This window comes from Mustelus asterias, chromosome 21 (genome assembly GCF_964213995.1).
Source record: "Mustelus asterias chromosome 21, sMusAst1.hap1.1, whole genome shotgun sequence".
Lineage (NCBI taxonomy): Eukaryota > Metazoa > Chordata > Chondrichthyes > Carcharhiniformes > Triakidae > Mustelus > Mustelus asterias.
The window spans coordinates 33662565-33680523 of record NC_135821.1 but is presented as its reverse complement, the minus strand read 5'-3'; the positions used below and the strand labels follow the sequence as shown (position 1 = coordinate 33680523).

Genomic DNA, 17959 nt, shown 5'->3' with positions numbered 1-17959 from the left:
GGCAAATGGGACTAGTTCAGTTTAGGAAACCTGATCGACATGGATGAGTTCAGCTGAAGGGCCTGTTTTCATGCTGTATATCTATATGACTCTATAACTCAGCTGGGGTCCTCCAGGTCCCAGCCCTCCAGGGGACGCCCGCCAAGGGCATCACAGGCCATAGTGCGTGGAATTCAGCTGACCACCTCCAGATATGCATCCTGGGTGGGGGAAGGGCACCAAGACGTAGCAATAAGCCACATAGGATTAAAACATTGTAGAGTCACCAAGAGAATGTGTAAGATAATATGTAAGGTTATCCATCACAGGCCCTTCAATCTCTCCCAACAACCTGTGTACTCAAGACTCTGGACGCTGCCAACTGGACACCATCACAAGTGCATCATGCACAATCCATTCTGCATGCCCAGCGCAGTGGTCATTGGTGTGTGGCGTGAGCCTGCCCCTCCAGATGGGTAGCCCCCCCAGATATGGATCCTCAAGACCACTGCAACATGTACAGATTTGGCTCTGCGTTCCGGTCCTCTCATAGAGCATAAGGATGGTTGTAAGATGGAACCCATTGGAAACCCTTGAAGAATTGACCTGCATGCACCCAGATGGATATCTGATGCACTGCCTTCTTGGAATGGCTTGAAGTTCAGGCCAACAAAAAAAAATCATAGAAACCCTACAGTGCAGAAGGAGGCCATTCGGCCCATCGAGTCTGCACCGACCACAATCCCACCCAGGCTCTACCCCCACATATTTACCCGCTAATCCCTCTAACCTACACATCCCAGGAATCTAAGGGGCAATTTTTAACCTGGCCAATCAACCTAACCCGCACATCTTTTTAACCTGGCCAATCAACCTAACCCGCACAACAGTGGAGAAGCACCCTTGTGCTTCTCACCCACTGACCGGTGGCCATTGTAGGGAGCAGAGTTCATGCAGTGAGGAGCCATGTTAACTCCTGCCAAGCTCCCTTGATTGGGGCAGCAGCTGCCAGATTTGGTACTTGTTACTGTTACTGGGATGTCATGTCCACAATAAACCACTAAGTCTGTCCAGCAGAAAAATGGCACTGTAACCAGTGTGACAGTAATGGGGTTGGGATCCAACCTCACATGAAACCCCTCGGGGGACAAAAGAACAATGCAGCACAGGAACAGACCCTTTGGCCTACCAAGTTTGTGTCAGCAAAATCTAATCTCCCTAATCTAATATTTTCTTGCCTCTATGTGGTCCATATCCCTCTATTCCCTTCCTATTCATGTATCTATCCAGATGCCTCATGAACATTGTTATAGAATCTGTTTCCACCACCTCCTCCAGGCACTCACCACCCTCTATGTGGAAAACTTGCCTCTTTCCCCCTCTCACTTTCAACCTATGCCCCTGAGTAATTGACCCTTCGACCCTGGGAAAAAGACTCTGACTATCCACTCTATCCAAGCCTGTCATAATCTTGTAAACCTCTATCAGGTCCCCCCCATCATCCTCCGATGCTCCATTGAAAACAATCCAAGTTTGTTCAACCTTTCTTCATAGTCCATATCCTCCAAACCAGGCAACATCCTGGTAAATCTCTTCTGCACCCTTTCCAATGCATCAACATCCTTCCAGTAGTGTGGCGACCAGAATTGTACACAATACTCCAAATGCAGCCGAACCAAAGTCTTATACAGCTGCAACATGATTTTCCAATTCCTATATTCATTGCCCCCCGATGAAGGCCAGCATGCCATACGCCATCTTGACCACGTTGTCCACCCGAGTTGTCACCTTCAGGGAACTGTGAATCTGCATGCCTAGACCCCTCAGTATGCTAATATTTCTAAAGACTCTACCATTTACTGTATACCTGCCTTCTGCAGTAAACCTTCCAAATTTTTTTAAGTGGCATCTCGGCCTTTTGGCTAAGATGCAAATGAGCTCAAGTCTTGGAGGAGGAACCTCCCCCTTCTCCAATCAGCTTGGCTCACGTAGATCAGGCCCAGGACAGGGTGATTTGGTCGCTTGCCCTGTCTTGTCAGCCTGGATCTGAAATGTCTCAACTTGTGGAGACTCTGAATTGGATTTGATTTGATTGAATTGGAAAAGTATAAAAAATAACCTTCCAAATTGCATCACCTCACATTTGCCCGGATTAAATTCCATCTGCCATCTTTCGGCCCAGATCTCCAGATGGTTTATATCCTGCTGTATCCTCTGACAATCCTCACAATTCGCTACTCCCCCAATTTTACTAATCAGACCACCTACATTTTCCTCCAAATCCCATATATATTACAAACAGAGGCCCCAGCACTGATCCTTATGGAACACCACTTGTCACAGACCTCCACTTAGAAAAGTACCCTTCCACTGCTGTTCTCTGCTTTCTGTGCCCAAGCCAGTTTTGTATCCATTTTTCCAGCTCACCAGACTTCATGTTCTGTATCAGCCTGCCATGAGGGACCTTATTGAAAGCTTTACCAAAGTCCATGTATACAACATCCACTGACCTGCCCTGATCAATTTTTCTTGTCACTTTCTCAAAGAATTCAATCAAGTTTGTGAGACACGACTTCCCCTTCACAAAACCATGTTGCTAATAAGCCTATTCTCTTCCAGATGTGAGGACATCCTGTCTCTAAGAATCTTCTCCAATAATTTCCCCTCCACTGGTGTAAGGCTCACAAGCCTGTAATTTCCCAGATTGTCTCTTCTGTCCTTCTTAAACAGAGGAAAAATGTTAGCTACTCTCCAATCCTTTGGTAGCTCGCCTGTGGCTAAAGAGGATACAAAAGGGGGGTTTAATTTAAACAGCCCTGATTTCTGCTTTCATAATCCCTTCAAAAAACAAAAAGATGTTTTGATTTGCTTTCTCCTTTATAAGCGGTAACCTGTTTACCAACCTCTCAGTTTTGGTGTGATCCAAGCTTCTATTATTAACCCCACCAAACTTGAACTAGGATGAAATCAGAGGGTTAGTTTATTTGCGCACACTCAAAATGCAGTAGGGTTGCTATGTTGCCACTGTGCACTCATCCAATAAAAGGGGGATAGAGGTAGAACCATTTACAAGGCAAAGTTCACAGAGAAAAGAGTATTGTTTCACGTGTGTCCAGAGACAAAGTCCATTGGTGTATTCATCCACAGAGACTGGCAGGCTGAACTGATGTTGGATAATTGATATTTCATAGAAATCATAGAAACCCTACAGTGCAGAAAAGAGGCCATTTGGCCCATCGAGTCTGCACCGACCACAATCCCACCCAGGCCCTACCCCCATATCCCTACATATTTACCCACTAATCCCTCTAACCTACGCATCTCAGGTCACTAAGGAGCAATTTTAGCATGGCCAATCAATCTAACCTGCACATCTTTGGACTGTGGGAGGAAACCGGAGCACCCAGAGGAAACCCACGCAGACACGGAGAGAATGTGCAAACTCCACACAGACAGTGACCCATGACGGGAATCGAACCCAGGTCCCTGAAGCTGTCAAGCAGCAGTGATAACCACTGTGCTTCCGTGCCGCCCCAGTAGAGTTGACTTCCAAATTGAGAAAGGCACGTAGAGAAGTATCAACCTTTTGGGTGATGGTACAGAAGTTCCAGTTGAAACAATGTAGATATGGGCAGGCAAGCTGGACAGACTCCTTTTTCTGTACTGCTGTTGCAGATGATAAAAATGACACACTGAGGTTTCTTAGTACAACAAGGCAATATTACAGCCAAGGGGTTATGTCACATGACTCCCACCTCTTCAGTTTGATTTTGACAGAGGGTGTGTATCCCTTTGTCTGAGTACTCAGGAACCTGCAGTTCTGTTTGGTTAATGACAGTGGTTGTCTTGCTATCATCTATCATTTTGTAGGGGGTCTCCTCTACCACTCTTGGATGTGTGTCTCTCTCCTACAGATGGAGGAAACAGTGGCAGTGTCACACTGGGACAATTTCGCAGGAGAGAGAAAACGATCCAATGTTTATGCCTGACTAGCGAACCTGCTTGAGTGAGCGTTTGAGGTGCCCGAACCCCTATGGTTCTAGATATAAGAATGATGTTCTAACTCAGTGATACACCAGTAAGAAAAGAGAGATGAGTGGGTGACACAAAAGGCCAAGTTTTATTCAGGAAGGAATGAAATTAATCAGACCTGTCAACATGCACTCACAACCAGTTACTATGCTATGGAAGGAAAAGATATAATGACACAACAGATATTTTTAGGTTTACACGATTTTATACAAATACCAACCATCCCTCCTCAACACTTGGCTGATTGGGGATTTCTGGAGACTGTAGATTATACTCACCACTCCTGGAGTCAAAGAAGCAGTGCTGTCTTTAAGAAAAGGTCAGGGCTGTCTTGCCTTCAAGGGACACGCACCTTGGTCGTGTGGTCAGGTAGGTATAAAAATCTTTGCATTGCAGCCCAGGCCTTCAGTCTGGGGTTGTTTCCGAAAATGCAGTATCTTGTATCCTGGATCCTTGCTGGTAAATACTTGTTGAATTTCTTTCTTTGGTGGTTGAAGAGTAATTTTAGAGTCTTTTGATAAGGAACAAGGCTGTGGCTCAGTCAAAGTTGTTTTTTTCTGCTTGGAGAAGAGTCCCCGGCTGTATTTGAGGAGAAGTGAATCACCCGTGTGCTCAGGCTAAAAGAATCTCTTGTCCTTTGTCTTTTTCCAATTTTAAAAAGATGCAGCCTTTGAATTTCTGGCAGGCTTCTCCCAACAGTCGGTTGAATTTTGATGAGTGCGGCTGACGAGGTGTGAAATGGGTTTGATTGTACTCAGGAGTTGTTGATCGCTTTCCCATCGAGATGGTTTTGCAAGACACAGCCTGGGCCCAAGCCTGTTGGATTTCGCGGACAACTTGGAGTCTATAATGTGTACTATCCATAGATATTGTAATGGGTGGCATTGTTAGCCAGGTACAGAAGGGCCAGTTTTGCATAACTAGTAGGCTAGTTTTGCCATGACTCATCATCCTTTGTCTGCTCAAGCAACTCCTAGATGGATTTGATAAGGCTGCATATCTCTTTGTCGATATCTTGTCGTCTTGTCTGCAGCCATTTTAAGTCCATGTGTTTTGAAACACAGAACTTTTGTCCATATTTCAGCCAGTTTTGTCCACATTCCACATATTGTATTAATGTCCATTAAAAGGTGGCTTTACCTCATCTTACAGTTTTGACAAGATCCAAGGCCATGCAGGCATCCTTGCTCAGGAGAATGAAAGACTGGTTATGGATGACGTACATCAACTCAGAGATCTATTTTCTGTCATTGCTGAGTGGTTCCAGGATCATACCAAAGACTAGAAGTTGGACGCCTCTGAGCCCACAGAATTGAGTTGTTTGAAGCCACAGGTCTTTTAACCACAAATCATAGAATTCCTACAGTACAGAAGGAATCTTTATCTAACAGGAACTTTAGGCTGGCCCCTGTGTCTAATTTAAAAAGTTGTTAAATGGCCATTGACTGAAATGTCTATATGCCAAAATGAGAACCCAAGTATTTGATCTCACACAAGGAGCATGGTTATGTGTCTTCTGGGTTTGCAGTCTCGACCGAGTGAATAATCTCTGAGCCTTCTGTGCATTTCAGTTTTACTAAACCTGAAGTGAAGTTCTATCTTAAAAATCTTTTCCTCCAAAGTCCCCAATTTTGTGATTGGTTTGGGCCTGGGATTAGTCTGAATTAATTTGTAAATGTGGAAGTTTGATCTGCGTTCAAAATTTTAAATGTGTAGATTCTGCTTTAAAAGCTTTCTGGATTTCAAGATGGCGAGCCAGTTCACCAGTTTTCAAACTGCACTCAGTACTCCGAATTATTTAAAGATTTCTCACAACTTACTGTAGCCTGAATTTTAAAAGATCTGGCTCACCCTACTGACAGTACACTCTAACATATGAAGTTAGCCTTCCAAAAGTGCTGCAAAGAATGTCTGCTGCAGCAAGGAATTTTAAATTTCTGCTTTAAGCTTCCAAGCTGCTCTCCTGCTCCCTTTTAAACTCTCTTAAGATGTTCTCTTTTCGCATTCTGCTAAAGTCTCTGAAGCCACGCTCTTCCCAACGTACCAAAGCTGCTCTGCTCACACGCTCTTTCCAAGTTTCCAGAGCTACTCTCCGCTCACACCGTTAAACTTTCTGAAGCCACTTTCATCTCACATTCTTAAACTTACCGAAGCCACTCTCACCAGCTCTCTTATAAACTTTCTGAAGCTGCTCTCCTCTCGCGTTGTTAAACTCTCTGGGGGCACTCTCTTCTCACGCTCTGTTAAACTCTCTGAAACTGCTCTCCCCTCGCTCTTCTAAATGCTTTGAAGAGGCTCCCTGTCACGCTCCTCTCTCACTGTTTGAACTCTCTGACACCGTTCCTTTAAACACTGAAGAGACTCGCCACTCGCTTCTTTTATATTCTCTGAAACCGCTCTCCTCACTCTCTGAAGGCAAAACTCTCCTCTCGGGCTCTTCTCAACTCTCTGAAACCGCTCTCCTCTTGCATTCTTTTAAAATTTCCAAAACTGTTTTTCCATAAGTGCTTTTTTAAACTCTCTAAAACCAACCATTATCCTCTAGCATATTTTAAACTCTCTGAAACTGCTCTTTGGACTGTGGGAGAAAACTGGAGCACCCTGAGGAAACCCATTCTTTTGACAGGTTAATGTGATGTTGGATACTGGATCTGTAGCAAACACGGGGAGAACGTGCAAACTTCACACAGACATCGACTCAAGGCCAGAATTGAACCAGGTCCCTGACACCCTGAGACAGCAGTGCTAACCATTGTGCCACTGTGAAGCAGCTCAACTCTTAACAGTTGAACAATCTTGAAACATAAAAATAAACAACTCTAATTTCTAACTTATCAGTATTTCAGTCCCAAATCAGCAACATTCTTAAACCCACTTTACATATAGTTAGCAATCTCAAATATATTTGCTATAATGAGTGTAAACAGCCTTGAAGTTTTCAGAGAGATATAGAGCATTCAGAAGCCTGCAAAACTCTCCTAACTTCAACCACAACAGCCAAACTCTTACTCCTTTCCACAAAAGCCTGTTTCTTTTTGCTATAGATTCAGTATCCAACACCATATTAACCTGTCAGTCACTCTAATCTGAAATCCCATGGGAACATAAGTAAAATGTTCATTAACTCTACTTATCATAACTACTTGCAAGTTTGAAATGAGTAATTATTCTGCTCTCCTAGCATCTGACCTGTCCCAAACATACTGGCTTTCTGTGGGAAAAAAGCTGAACTTTACAACATTCTCTGAAACATAAAAAAAACACAATGTCTATACATATCATTTGCACACATTAATCACATCTAACACTCTTTTAAACTATCCAAATCCACTCTCTTCTCACACACTTTTCAACTCACCAAAGCCATTTTTCCACTCACGTCTTGCACTCTTTTAAACTCTTTGATGCCACTCACCTCTCACACTCCTTTAATCTCGCTGAAGCCGCTCTCCTTGTGTTCCTTTCAACTCTGAAGTCCCTCTCCTCTCACCCTCATTTAAACTCACTGAAACCACTTTTCTCTTGCGTTCTTTTAAACTCTCCGAAGTTGCTCGGATTTAAGTCTTGCTGTCTTAAACTCTCCCTCACCCTCACATAGTCTCGCTGTTTTAACCTCTTATCTCCCAAAGACCCACAGTTTTAAAACCTATCTCCCGAAGTCTTTCCGTTTTAACCTTTATCTCCTAAAGTCTCTCCATTTTAGACTTACCGGCTCACTGCACCAGTCAGCCATCAGCGGAGACCAGGTGTGATGGCAATGCCAGGGGGACTGGAGGCCATTGAAGTCCTCGGGTGTTTGGGGGCATGGCTGGAAAGTGCCAGCCTGCCACTGCCCGATTGGACACCTTAAGTGTGCCAGAGACATTGTCAAAGGGTGTGGCCTAAGTGGAGTGGGGTGGGGGGGGGGATGAGTGGGGTGGGACCATGTGGGGAGAGGCATAGGGGTTCTGCCAGGGATCTCGTCACAAGGTTCCTGATGCCCCGATGCTGGTGATACATGTTGATGTGGGTTAGAACTTGCCGCCAACGGTGGTGAGGAGGGAGTTCAATGTCCACGGTGGGGAGGGGGCTGGGAGGAAGTCTCTCAGTTCTCTCAGAGAGCGGGGCATCCTGAGCTATAGGGCCCTATTTTACGATTTGATTCTAAGTGCTGGGTGGACTTGAAACTAGGAGTGTTTCAGATCCTACTTTAGACCTGTTCTGAGGCACCCCCATATGCACGCTGCCTGCAAAAATATCAATGAGTCCGAATCGTGCTGCACAAACCTGTGGGTGGGGCTTAATGCGCCCAAAGTCCTGCAGCTCTGATCAGCGCCTCCAACTGCACATGGGCAAAAATAAGATGGAATGCTTCTTCCCTGCCACATCCCTCCCAGGCCGGATAATGCCTCCCCCTGGCCTCCCACAGACATTGCCCCACCCCCATAACATTACTGACCCCCTTATACCCCATACCCCGCCACCCAGACCGATCGTGGGCCCCTCCCACACCCTGCCCCTCCCCTCATTGATCACAGACAGAGTGGCATCGGACCTCCCTTCCCCGCCACTGGTCACAGACAGAGTGGCAGCAGACCCCACTTCCCCGCCGCTCATCATAGGCAGAGTGGCAGCGGACCCCCCCTTTCCCCGCCACTGATATCAAGCAGACTGGCAGCAGACCCACCCTCTCTCCCTCCCCGCCTCCTCCGCCGGTTTCAAGCAGAGAGCCGTCGGACGCTCGGCCTTTACCTCCTCACTAACTGGAGCACCCAAATCGGACTTATATGGAGCATGTCTTTTTCGCACCAATTCCGGATGGGTGAACGCGATGGTTAAAGTCGGGCATGCAGCCCATTAAGTCAATTGAAATGAATGCATTTAAATGGCCGTCACACCCAAGTGAGCCGATCACAGCCATTTTCGGGCCTTGGTAAAGGGGGAACCGGTATGAAGGCGAGTGCGGAATGGTAAAATTGGGCCCATGGTGTCCAAGCGGTCTGAAGCTGGTTTCCCCGGCGAGCTTAGGCTATGTCCACCCCTCCAGCCGATGTGAATCTCCCTGCAGTCAAAAAATCTGACAGTGTGTGGTAAGATCACAGTGCCGAACTCGCCCAAAAAACCAGGTGTGAAACCTGTTTCAGACTTTTTGGGTAGGATCGTGCCCTGAACCTCTGCAGTAGGTCCGGCAGCATCTGTGGCGAGATAAACTGAGTTGATGTTTTGTGTCAGCATTACTTTTCAAAGCTTTATTTTATGTTCTGAGAATAAACTTGCTTCAGATTAAAGGCAAACTTATTCTTTCATTTACTATTATTGGACTTAAATAGAGCGCAACTATCAGCATGGACTTGTTGGATTGAATAATCTCTTTTTATGCTGTAAAATCTGCATAATTCTATGTAAATGTTCAGCTGCATTGAGGTTTGTAATTGAACATTATGCAGCACATATTATGTAATTTGTGTGGTTTTTGAATTATGTTTCCACAGATTCATAAAATCAGAGCGATCCATTATTCTACTCAACTTTTGCTTGTCTATAATGGCATCAAACATCCTAATTTTGGTTGGTCAAACACAGATACACAGCAAGGTAAGAGCAAAGGGGAGTATTTGTGGTTCAGAAAAATGAATTGTGGTGAAGGAGTGTTAACCAACATAACGATCCAAGATCATTGCAAAATTCAAATTGTACAGTTTTATCCTGATTTAAGCTGGAGGATTGCATCTACTGACCTTTTTCAGATAAGTGGTGCTTTAGGTCACAGGGTTCAGCTTACAGGTTTTAAAATGAATCGAGGTGAAAGTTTTGCAATAAGAAGTTTGCATTTGGAAGAATAAACCATCAACAACAATGACAAATTATAATTATACAGCATTTTTCAAGGTGCTTTCCAGATGGCCAAGATAACATTATGGCAGATGGATAAAAGTGTGGTCAATGTGGTATGTTTTAAGGAGAGTCTTAAAGAAGGAAAGATCGTTAGAGAGCTGGTAAGGTTAAAGAAGGGACTTTCAGAGACTAGGCAGTTGAAGGCCACCATGGGGGAGGCTCAAGTGACCAGAATTACAGGCGTGTGGATATTTCGGAGGAACATGGGGCCAGAGGAGGTTACAGACATAGAAAGGGCAAGACTTGGAAACAAGGAAGAGAATTTTTAAATTGAGGTATTGAAAATAATATGGAAGTCTGGCCAGGAATGCATTGATCAGTCAAGTCTAAAGGTAAGAAAAGCATGTATGAGGTTTCAGCAGCAGATAACTGAAGCAGAGACAGAATTGGGTAATGATTCAAGGTGGAAATAGGCGGTCTTAGTGATGGCATATAAGTGATCAGAAGCTAAGCTGGGTGTCAAATATGACACCAACATTTGGAATAGTCTGGTTCAGCCTTTGATAACTACTAGGGAGAGCAATAGAGTCAGGAGGTAGAAAAAAGACTTTTGTAGCGGGGAGCAAAGACAATGGCTTTGGCCATCCTAATATTGCCCCACGAGGGGGAAAGGTAGAGAAATCAAAGCCACGTTTCCCGGATAACAAGGGATATAGGGATATGGCAAATATGAGGAAACAACAAGAGAAATTCCAATGCATGCCAGGTGAATTCTTTAAAAGGAAATTGGATGATCATTTGTAGGGATAGATTGGAGGAATAGGACTGACTAAGCTGCTCTACAGAGAGCTGGCATGAACTCATTGGGCTGAATGCCTCCTTCAATACAATACTAATGACACTAATGGCGGCACGGTAGCACAGTGGTTAGCACTGCTGCTTCACAGCTCCAGGGTCCCGGGTTCGATTCCCGGCTCGGGTCACTGTCTGTGTGGAGTTTGCACATTCTCCTCGTGTTTGCGTGGGTTTCCTCCGGGTGCTCCGGTTTCCTCCCACAGTCCAAAGATGTGCGGGTTAGGTTGATTGGCCAGGTTAAAATTGCCCCTGAGATGCGTAGGTTAGCGGGTAAATATGTGGGGGTAGAGCCTGGGTGAGATTGTGGTCGGTGCAGACTCGATGGGCCGAATGGCCTCCTTCTGCACTGTAGGGTTTCTATGATTCTATGATTTCTATGATCAGAGCAGGCGGGGGGCAGAATGGTGGCACAGTGGGCACTGCTGCCTCTCAGCACCAGGGACTTGGGTTCAATTCTGACCTTGGGTGACTGTCTGTGTGGAGTTTGTATGTTGTTCCCGTGTCTGCATGGGTTTCCTCTGGGTGCTCTGGTTTCCTCTCAGTGCAAAGTGTGTAGGTTAGGTTGATTGGCCATTGCCCCTTCATGTCCCAGGATGTGTAGGTTAGTGTGGTAAGTACATGGGATACGGGGATCAGGCCTGGGCGGGATGCTCTTTTGGAGAGTTGGTGCAGACTCAATAGGCCGAATGGCCTCCTTCTGTACTGTAGGGACTCTATCCAGATAAAACAGTCTGATAGTTTAAGAGCAGTGGGAGGTGGTTGTGATCCGGGTGTCAGCAGTGCACAAGTTAATCAAATCTCAAAATCTCTTCAGTTGAGTGTGAGGATAAGTCAGGATGCTCTTGATTCAGACTGTCTTTAAATGGTCAAAATCCTAATAAAATATCTTGAGACACTTCACAGGAGCGTTATCAGACAAAATCTGGCATCAAGTCATCAGGGCTTATTAGTCCTGGTGGCCGAAAGTTAGGTCAGTGTTAAATTTCAAGGAGCATCTTATGGAGAGAGTGAGGTGTAGTGAGCAGAGAGGTGCCAGCAGGAAATTCCAGAGTATAGGGTCGAGGCAACTGAAAACACACCAGCAATGCTGAAACTATTCAAATTGAGTATGCAAAAGTGGCCAGGATTGAGAAATGTAGAGTTTGTGGAGGATAATAGAGCTACACGAGACTATAATTTAGGGAGGGAGATGCCATGGAGGGATATTCCTACAGGAATGTTAATTTTAAAATCAAGGCATTGCTGAATCATGATCCAATATAGGTGTGAGAGAAAAGGGATACTGGGTGACTGAGAATTAATATGAGATTGAGTACAGGGAGAGTTTTGAATTCGCTCAAGTTTTTAGGTTAGAAGGTAGGCCTGGCAGGCACTGGAAATAGCTGTGTCCAAAGGTGACAAAAGCACGGATCAGGGTTTTGAGTAAAATAAAATTCTGAGATTGGGAACAGTCTAGTCCCGCCTCAAACATTGCCGAGGGAGGCAGTGACTAGGAACCAGAATTTCCGCAGGGGAGTAAATATAATGCTTTGTCTTCCCAATTTTAATTGGAGGAAATTTCTATTCATCGATACTGGATACATAAGGTATTTGAATGTGGTGTTCAAAGAATGATCTTTATATAAATAACTGAATTTAACAATAACAGTAACTCAGCAGAACAGTAATAACTATGAAAACAGGAACACAGGTAAAGCAGTCTCATTTGCAGAACACTTGCAGACTGAAAAATCCTCCAAAAGCCACATATGCTCAGAACCCTCATCAGATGCCAGTAAAACAATTACATAGGGGAAAGAAAAAGCTTATAAGAACACACTGTACTCAAAATGACACTAACAACAGGCAACAAAGGGGTCTGGATTGGTGATAATCAGGTAGAGCTGGGTATATTGAACATAAATATGGAATCTGAAGTTGGAACAGCGGGAAATAGGAGCAGGAGTTGGCCATTCGAGCCTGCTCCACCATTCAATTAGATCACGACTGATCATCTATTCCATCACCATTTTATACACTATCTCGATATCCCTTAATAACGTTAGTGTTCAGAAATCGATTTCTGCCTTCAATCTGCTCAATGATTGAGTTTCTACAGTCCTCCTGGGGTAGAGAATACTAAAGATTCACCACCTTCTGAGTGGAGAGATTCCTCCTCGTCTCAGTCCTAAATGACTTGCGCCTTATTCTGAGACTGTGCCCTCTGGTTCTAGACTCACCAGCAAGAGACATCCTATCTATATCATGTCAGGCTATATTAATTTTAAGTTATAATGAAATCACCTGTCATTCTTCCAAATGGAGAATACAGACCCACTTTATGCAATCTCTCCCCAGGGATTAGTCTGGTTAACCTCCATTGCACTTCCTCTATAAGAATATATCCTTCTTTAGATAAGGAGACCAAAACTGTACACAATACTTTCAACAAAGCTCTACACAATTTCAGCAAGACATCTTTACTCCTATATTCAATTCCCTTAGTAATGAAGGCCAACATACCATTTGCTTTCCTAATGACTTGCTATAACTGCATGCTAACTTTGGAAATAAGCCAACATCGCCACTTAAAAAATACTCTGCCTTTTCTTTCAAAGTTGATAGCTTCACACTTATTCACATGATATGGGCGGCACAGTGACACAGTGGCTAGCACTGCTGCCTCACAGTGCCAGGGACCCGGGTTCAATTCCGGCCTTGGGTAACTATCTGTGTGGAGTTTGCACGTTCTCCCTGTGTCTGTATGGGTTTGCTGCAGGTACTCCGATTTCCTCCCACAGTCCAAAGATGTGTGGGTTAGGTTGATTGGCTGTGCTAAATTGCCCCTTAGTGTTTCAAGATATGTAGGTTACTGGGATTAGCAGGATAAATACATGGGGATAGGGGCTGGGTGGGATTGTTGTTGGTGCAGGCTCGATGAGCTGAATGGCCTCCTCCTGCGCTATAGGGATTCTATATTCCATTGACTATATTGTTATAGTCCCAGTTGGTGTTATTACTGGATGGGAAAATATCAGAATGGAACCCTGGCTCAAAAAACTAATGGGGCAATCTTACTGTTGTGCCCCACTGGCCGATGGGCAGGGCAAGTCGGTAAGATCCCAAAAGAGTCGAGAGATCAAGTTCATGCCTGATATCTCGCCTCTCACAATATTACCGCCATCAGATAGCTGGCGTGTTGAGCCTCACACCCATTTCCGGTGCGAGGCTAAATAAATTATTTAAATTCTCATTCAAATGTGATTAGTGAGCCAGGGATGCAATCATACGGCCTCATTTGCTTGTGTTGCCTCGCTGGGGGAGATTCTCTCCAGCGGGGGATCACATATGGTCCCTCATCAACGGGGACCAAACATGATGACATTGCCAATAGAACCAGAGGCCATTGAGGCCCTGTCCAGGAGGTCAGGGTCAAGGGGGGTTGCTTGGAACCCTGGCACTGCCTGATGGGAATGAACAGCTGGGGGGGCCCTGTGGTAGCAGGGGTTTACCTGGTTTAAGCTCCGGAGGCCTGCTGGCTACAGCAGCAGAGGCAGTGACAGGTCTCTGCTGCTCTCAGAGCAGAGTCCTGCACAGGCACAATTGTGCCCTCTGATGCTATCAGCCGGCTTCCGTGCGAGCGACGCCCCGCCCACACCCCTGTATAGGCAGAAATCAGATCTAGGGTTTTTTTGCAAAGAATGCATAAGATTTGACTCGTGGCCTTGCCAAAGAAACTGATCTGAAACTGTCCCGTTCATTCTGGACTTAGAACTTCTTTGGTAAGATCGTTTCTACCACCCCCCCCCCCCCCCCAAACATGGATAAACATAGTCACAGGACTACAAAACAGCTTCTAACAACAAAAAATACATTTATGAAACATGATGGTAGATGCAGGGAGACTGTTCCTGATGGTTGGGGGAGTCCAGAACCAGAAGTCACAGTCTGAGGATTCGGGGTAGACCATTTAGGACAGAGGTGAGGAGACATTTCTTCACCCAAAGAGTGGTGAGCCTGTGGAATTCATTACCACAGGAAGTAGTTGATGCCAAAACATTGAATGTCTTCAAGAGGTGGCTAGAGATAGCACTTGGGCGAATGGGATCAAAGATTATGGGGAGAAAGCAGGATTAGGCTATTGAGTTGGACGTTCAGCCATGATTGTGATGAATGGCGGAGCAGGCGTGAAGGGCCAAATGGCCTCCTCCTGCTCCTATCTTTTATGTTTCTCTGAAAAGCTTCACTGTAATACAATAATCCTTAACTCCCACTTATCGTCAGAAATGTACACAGATTTTAAGGACAATGCAGGTTTCAAAATATATTGTGTGCGCTAATGTTCTCAGTAAACATATCCCCTGTAATCCAACAGGCTAAGTGTGGTCAGACAACATCCCACTCTGAAACCCAATGTCAGGCGTCACCCAATCGGACGTCTATGAATTTCTCCTCAAATTCTCCCTAAATGTTTGTCACATTGAGCCAACTGATCTCTCTGGACTCTGGTTTCCACACTCCAGTCTGAGAGACACGTCTTAGAATCATCCTTCAAACAATGCTTTGTCTCAACCGTTCCCAACAAGGATCCACATCCAGGATTCCCAACTCTCCTTATAGTAATTCCTTTGTCTTGATTCACCACATGTTTTCAAGATTGTCACAGTCTCTCAGATACTCTGTCCCCAACCAAATACTATTGCTCCAAAGCCTAGAATAAGGACACTAACCTTATGATTGCTTCAGATATCTGGCTTTTCTCTGGCCAATTTCACCCTGTCTGCCCTTAGCTTCAGTGAACAGTATCCTGTTCAATGTCCAACAGTAAAAACACTTAAAATTACATCAGCAATTTTGGAAATGTTACATTTGGTCCCCACATCCAAATAATTTATTCAGATTGTGAACAGTTGTTCTCAGCACTGTACTTGCAATACTCCACTAGTAACAGTTTGCCAACCTGAGAATGACCCATTTATTCCCCCTCAGGTTTCTGTCTGTTGACCAATTCTCAATCCAAACAGTACATTACCCCCAATCCCATGTGCTCCAATTTTGTCTCCTGACCTCTTGAGTTCGATATTATCAAAAGCCTTCTGAAAATCCAAATATACAACATCAGTTGGTTCTCCTTTATCGATGTTACAGATCACCAGCCCCAAAAAACTCCCCAAGTTTATCAGGTATGATTTATCTTTCATAAATCCATGTTGCCTCTACCCAATCGTATAATTATTTTCCAAGTGTCCAGTTAATGTAGCTGGTGACATTAAGTAGTTAACAAGTAGGAGGGGTAGTAATCTAGATGTGGAAAGAGACGTTATTGCAGGAGCTTCTCTATGACAACATAGGTGCGAATGCAGTTAGGTAAGGTAGATCCCACCCTGCTAGTTAGTGAACACTGATAACACTACCCTGTAATTTTGCAAGTACAATAAATTCATAAACATCTGAATTGACGTTTAGTGATTGCATTTTGGCCATATCGTTTGAGCTAGAATTAGCACAGCATGTTAGAACAGCAATGAAGTGGCACAGTGTCAGTTCTCACACCATTCATTCTCAAGCTCAGACATGCTGGGAGGAAGTAAGCAGTGATTAGTTGTTTCTCTACATGAAGAGATGAAAACTGGCTGGTTGGTTGCTCTTACATCCCTCCTTGCTGAGTAAGCATGCTGGTAAAGGCCTCAATTACAGCCTGGGGTAGAAGATGGTTTAGCCTCAACTATTAAAAAACTAGACTGTAATTATTAGTGCTGTTTACACACCACATGGTTCACTTCTCAGATTTAATAAACACACAAATGTGGACCAGAATCTTTACATTCTGAATATTTTTGCAATCAAATTCACATTTTCCTTATCAAAATTTAGATGATCTGTGATGCAGAATATAGTTGGTTCCCAATGTAAGGAAACTTCTGGCAACTGAGACAAACACATCATTTTTCTACTCGTATATAGCCAGTACTGAAAACAATAAACCTCGTATATTTTTGTGTTCAACTGAATATCGCTCACGGTGCCTTCTCATCCCATATAATTCCAATTTGGTTCCCGACTACCATCTTCTGAAAGTAATGCATTCGTTCAGATTCTCCTCTTCACTATTGGCTACAAAGATCCAGAATAGAAGAGTAATGAGTTTGTTTTGTGATGTTTTGAGAAAGCTGTTTCAATGTGGTGTGACCCAAGTAGTTATTAAGTACCCCAATGGAACCGCATTAGTGCAGCCTTCTTATTAAATTGACCAGCTGCTCAGATTCAGATTATGTGGGCCATATCTATAATGTGTAATTGCTTCTCTGCGAGTGCTTGTTTTCTTTTATAGAGACAACTAATGTTCTAAAACGTGGTAATTTCTTTCTATAGAACACCTCCTTAGGTGTTAAGCATGTTGAGTGCTTAAATTGATGGGGCTGGATTTTCAATTGCCAGTGAGTAAGGAAAGGATGCAGGTCGGATTTGAAAAGGGCGGCACTGGATTCCACCACCTCAAACTGTTTGCAATTTTCAAATGGCCAGCAGGTGGAGGGAACAGGAAACCAGCTCTCTATCAATTTACAACCCCTTAAGTTCCTTAAGGAATATGTTAAGGGGTCTGTCTGCTACAGAATGGGATTTTCAATCTTTTTGCGGATGAAGCCAGATTGTCTAATGCACATTAATACACAGATGTCAGGGTTGACACGGGGCAAAAGGAAGTCTGTTTCCATTGGTGCTTTTTTCTGAAATTTGAATGGTTAATCCATGCCAAGGTCAAGTTTGGTTGCTCAACTTATCATCCATGGCCACTTTGCACTGCCTTTATCCTCCTTGTCTCTTCATGAGTTGCCTGCTGTCCTTGACACGGCAGTAGCAGCCACCAATATGACTGCCTCCTGACTTTACTACTGCTGTCAGACTGGTAGTTTCCAGGTCCTCGAGGTGTTTCTAATTGGGCAGGAGGTCCAATTTGCCCAATCAGTCCACTTACATTTAAAAATGGTGTTACAAGAACAACATAGTTCAGGCGCGGTATCAAGGCCCAGAATTTAGATGGGTGTTAAGTTGTTGCCCCCCTTTGAAAATCCAGTAAGTGATGTTTCCTGTTAATGAATACTCCAGCAGAGGGTAATACCATTGCATCTAATTCCAATTTTGTAATGCATTATGGACATGTCATCACATACTGGCCTACTCATGACATCTGCTGCAAGTGCTTCAAAATTAAACAGTTCTTAATTATATTTAAATACTTTTTTTAAAATCGTAGAATTGTACAGGATTTTAAAAGGAAACAAAATGTGTGCAATGTTAA

At 44.2% G+C, this 17959-nt stretch overlaps 1 protein-coding gene across 1 annotated transcript in view; it reads left to right on the top strand.

Moving 5' to 3' along the window:
• LOC144509533 (adhesion G protein-coupled receptor B2-like) overlaps positions 1 to 17959 on the top strand; it is a 962811-nt gene that overhangs the window by 808767 nt on the left and 136085 nt on the right. Inside the window, exon 19 of the mRNA XM_078238437.1 lies at positions 9483 to 9585. Within this exon, the coding sequence (XP_078094563.1) occupies positions 9483 to 9585 (103 nt within the window). The remainder of the gene's footprint in view (positions 1 to 9482; positions 9586 to 17959) is intronic.